The following is a 3677-nucleotide window of genomic DNA, read 5'->3' as shown; positions in this document are numbered from 1 at the left end:
GTCCACCTGTGTCCGCTTTTCCACATCTTCAGTTTGTGTGGCCTCACCAGCCTGTCCCTCCAACGCTTCAGCCTCATCCCAGGTGCTCTCCATATTATCTAATTCAAATTTTTAAGGGGTTTTTTCCCATCTGACTTTGGCTTTCTGGGCTGCAGGCCATCATGCCCTACTTTTGTCTCTTGGGCCATGCTGTGGATCAGCTGCCTTGTGGTCAGGTGCTATGTCAGAGACTCCGGGATCAACCAACCAACATTCCCCTAACCCTCAACTTAAGACACTATTTTTATTTCCTCAGAACTATTATTAAAGTAATGGTTAAAATAATTCTGCAATTCTTTTAAAAATAAGTCTTGTCAAACTTGTTTATAATGAGAAAAATCCTACTTCTTCACTGAACCAGCTATGCATTCCAAATAGGCAGAGTTAATTTCTTATTTCTAGATGTGCACAGAAGAGATCCCTTATATTTTTATTGCTGCCCGACAGCAGTGGTTTAAACAGAATTTGTATGAGCTTTTGCCAAATTTTCCTTACATATATAATATAAAGAAATGAGCAGCCTGGACACTGCTTTGTTAAAGTTGATCCCATAACATCAAGTAACTTTATACAAGGATAAGCACACACAATGACAATCTGTCACTAACTAACAAAACCTGTTTCTCTTCCTCCAAACTAACACCACTAGGCCACACACTGAAACACCCCACATCAGAGAAAGACGCCAGGCACTCAGGTGGTCTCCAATAAAATCAAGTTATCAGCACTCTTAATGTCCTAGTTAAAAACTAGAAAAAAAAAAAAAGTCTGTTATTATCTAGAGAGACATCACATTTTCACTAAGATCAAATTTAATACAATGATAACACCATATATGTCTTTGAAAGGGAGGAACAACTTATTCACTAAAAAATTCTGGCTATTACAAGAGTCAACATTGAAGGGAAAGAAATATTGTTAGAAGCCCAGACATGGAGGCTCACGTCTGTAATCTTAGCTCTGTGGGAGGCTGACGCAGGTGGATTTCTTGAGCTCAAGAGTTAAAGAGCAACCTGAGTAAGACCCTGTCTCTACCAAAAATAAAAAAACTAACCCAGTGTGGCAGTGGGCACCTGTAGTCCTAGCTACTCGGGAGGCTAAGGCAAGAGGATCACTTGTGCCCAGGAGTTGGAGGTTGCTGTGAGCTATGATGCCACAGCACTCTACCCAGGGCAACAGAGTGAAACTATGCCTCAAAAAAGAAAGAAAGAAAGAAAGGAAAGAAAAAAAATATTGTTAGAAAAGGGTCGGGGAAAGCTATGTGCAGCAGCTATTCACAAGAACTGAGGAAAGGAAACTTTTTCAAATGCACATGCAGCATGTCCTTACATTTCTTGGAATAAAGGATTTTCTATTTTAAAATCAGGTAGGCGGTCTACTTAGCCAACCTGTTTATTAACTATGCTAGTTGCTGACTCACTTTAGTCCCATCCTACATCAACAAGCAGCTTGCCTACGTAACATTCTCACCATCAGCTCAGACTATATAACACATAACTCTAACCGATCTAATTTCAGAGGACAGAAATTGGTATAATTTAAAGAGTGCTGATGTTGTCTTTAAATGAGGTGCCATTAGAAAGATTTCATCGAATAAAAAGCACTATAACGGGCAAGGGGGTTGAATCTTTCCTTAGCAAAATTTCATAGGTTTCAAAAGACAACTTTAACTTGAATGTCTCGGAAAAATGTTAGTCAAACACTAAAAAAGCACTATGTCATTCTCTTCTTTTTAATAGTTGAAGCAATGAGCCAAGTAAATGTGACATCTATATTCCTAAAGTACAGCAGACTTTGATTCTCTCCAAAGCAGCAGCTTAGAATGATTCTAAGTCACTATCTAGGTGTATTTATCTTTGTCAAACTAGTAAAAATGGGAAAAAAGAAAAGCTCTAATTTCTTCATCTATCATAGAGTCATTGGAGACCACATCAATTTAGTAAGTCAAGAATTTATATTACTGAAAGCCATAAAGGTAACTCAGCAAACTAAAAATAATAGTTTAACTATAAAAAGTGAAAGGCACCTCTATCCGAAGGAGACGATGATTAGGTGCTGAATTTCTCACCTTTCAGGGGAAGGACAGGTAGATGCTCTCTAAAGCTGATAAATCACCAAGAGTACAATTTTGAAAGTAATAAATGCAAACTCTAGAGGAACCAAAATAAACGGTCTACAGTTGTCCTGTGAGGGGTTGGGGACACTTTTATACCTCAGAACACTCTGCACTTTCCTACGTGTATGTATCCACTTTTACATAAAGAGTCCATAATTAGGCATCTCTAAAAAAAAATTAACCTACCATATTTCAAGTGCTACACCTACCGACTCAAGAACTAGCAACTTCATAAAATGGAACAACTCTAAAGTGAAACAGCTCATCCAAAAAAAAAAAAAAAAAAGCAGAGGAGGCTTTTTTCCCACCTTGCAAAGTTCACAGCTGGGCATCCCCAAGTCAAAACAGCTTTTGTGACAACTAAAAACTTACAAAAAACATCCAAACACTCTTTGGTATTGTTCTACAATCAAAACCTCCTTCATCAATTTTACCTGCGTTTACGTACAAACAGGCGTAACACCGTCCGGTCTAACTCCTGTGAACCACCGCTAGGCTAACAAGCAGAGGCCAGAGGTTCAGGGCGGCAAACCCCTCGCAAGCCCTTACATCAAATCAGTAAGGCATTCAGGGGCTTCTGTTTCTTTGAAATCAAAACAAGAGAGGCAGTAGAGAGTGCGCTATCTCGGCTGATGCCCTCAGGAATGTGAAAGTATGCGCTGCAGTTTCAACCTGGCAGAGCTGGAGGGTTTCTTGTTTGTTTTTTTAAAGCAATTCACTTGGACAAGCAGTAAGGCCAAAGCAGTGGGGTTTTCTGTTAATCCCTGGTCTCGAACCTTTACGAAACTCACTCTAACATTCCATCCTCCTAATGCTCCTAGATGTAATGATCTCAATTTTTTTTTTTTCAAACCGCAGCTGAATTCAGAGGAAGGAGGGCGGCTGGCGTGACTGGTGATAGAATGATTTAACGCAGTGCTCTCAGGACCGGGTTATTTCTAGTAAGCACGGTAATTACTACAGGTAATAATGTGACTAAGATCACAGCATTTAGTCCTCCTCCCTCCCGGCAACACCTCAGCCTACCTGGGTCCTTCCGACACCACGACCCAGGTAAAGCCACCTGCAGAGCCCAGGCGTCAGGCCTGCCGCTCCCCCGGCGCTCCGCAGCCGAACCCTGGGCTCCCACGCCGCGCGCACTTCAGGCGTTGAGGCCCCGCGACCCCGCTCCGCGCCCGGGCTGCTCCCCAGACTCTGTCCGGCCCTGGGACCCAGCCGGGCCCTGGGACCTCGCGCCCCGCAGCCCACCCGCGGGGCTGCAGCCCGTGCGGCCTCGCTCAGCCCCCGCCGCTGGCCCCCACCGCGACCTGGGCGCCCCCGGCCTGCCGCCCCCTCCGCGCGAGGCCAGCCGGCCGTCGCCCGCCCTCTCTGCCTGCACTCACCCGCGGTAGTAGGCTTTCACCCGGACCTGGTGCGAGTGGTCCCCGCCGCCGCCGCCGCCCGCGACCGTGTGGGCCATGGTGCTGCTGTCCCTCTGGGTCGGCATCTCCCCGCTCCCGGGAGCGCGAGGGGCGCGCCAGGC

General features: G+C 44.9%; 1 protein-coding gene across 1 annotated transcript in view; it reads right to left on the bottom strand.

The window, feature by feature from the left end:
* The window catches only part of PRKCI (protein kinase C iota), a 62503-nt gene extending 58844 nt beyond the window's left edge, over positions 1–3659 (bottom strand). The window contains exon 1 of the mRNA XM_003794658.3: positions 3538–3659. Coding sequence (XP_003794706.1) covers positions 3538–3641 — 104 coding nt within the window. The 5' untranslated portion in view covers positions 3642–3659. The remainder of the gene's footprint in view (positions 1–3537) is intronic.
* Between the last annotated feature and the right edge of the window lie 18 nt (positions 3660–3677).

Source organism: Otolemur garnettii, unplaced genomic scaffold, assembly GCF_000181295.1.
Source record: "Otolemur garnettii isolate 467f Iridium unplaced genomic scaffold, OtoGar3 scaffold00084, whole genome shotgun sequence".
NCBI lineage: Eukaryota > Metazoa > Chordata > Mammalia > Primates > Galagidae > Otolemur > Otolemur garnettii.
This window is presented reverse-complemented; position numbering and strand designations above follow the sequence as displayed.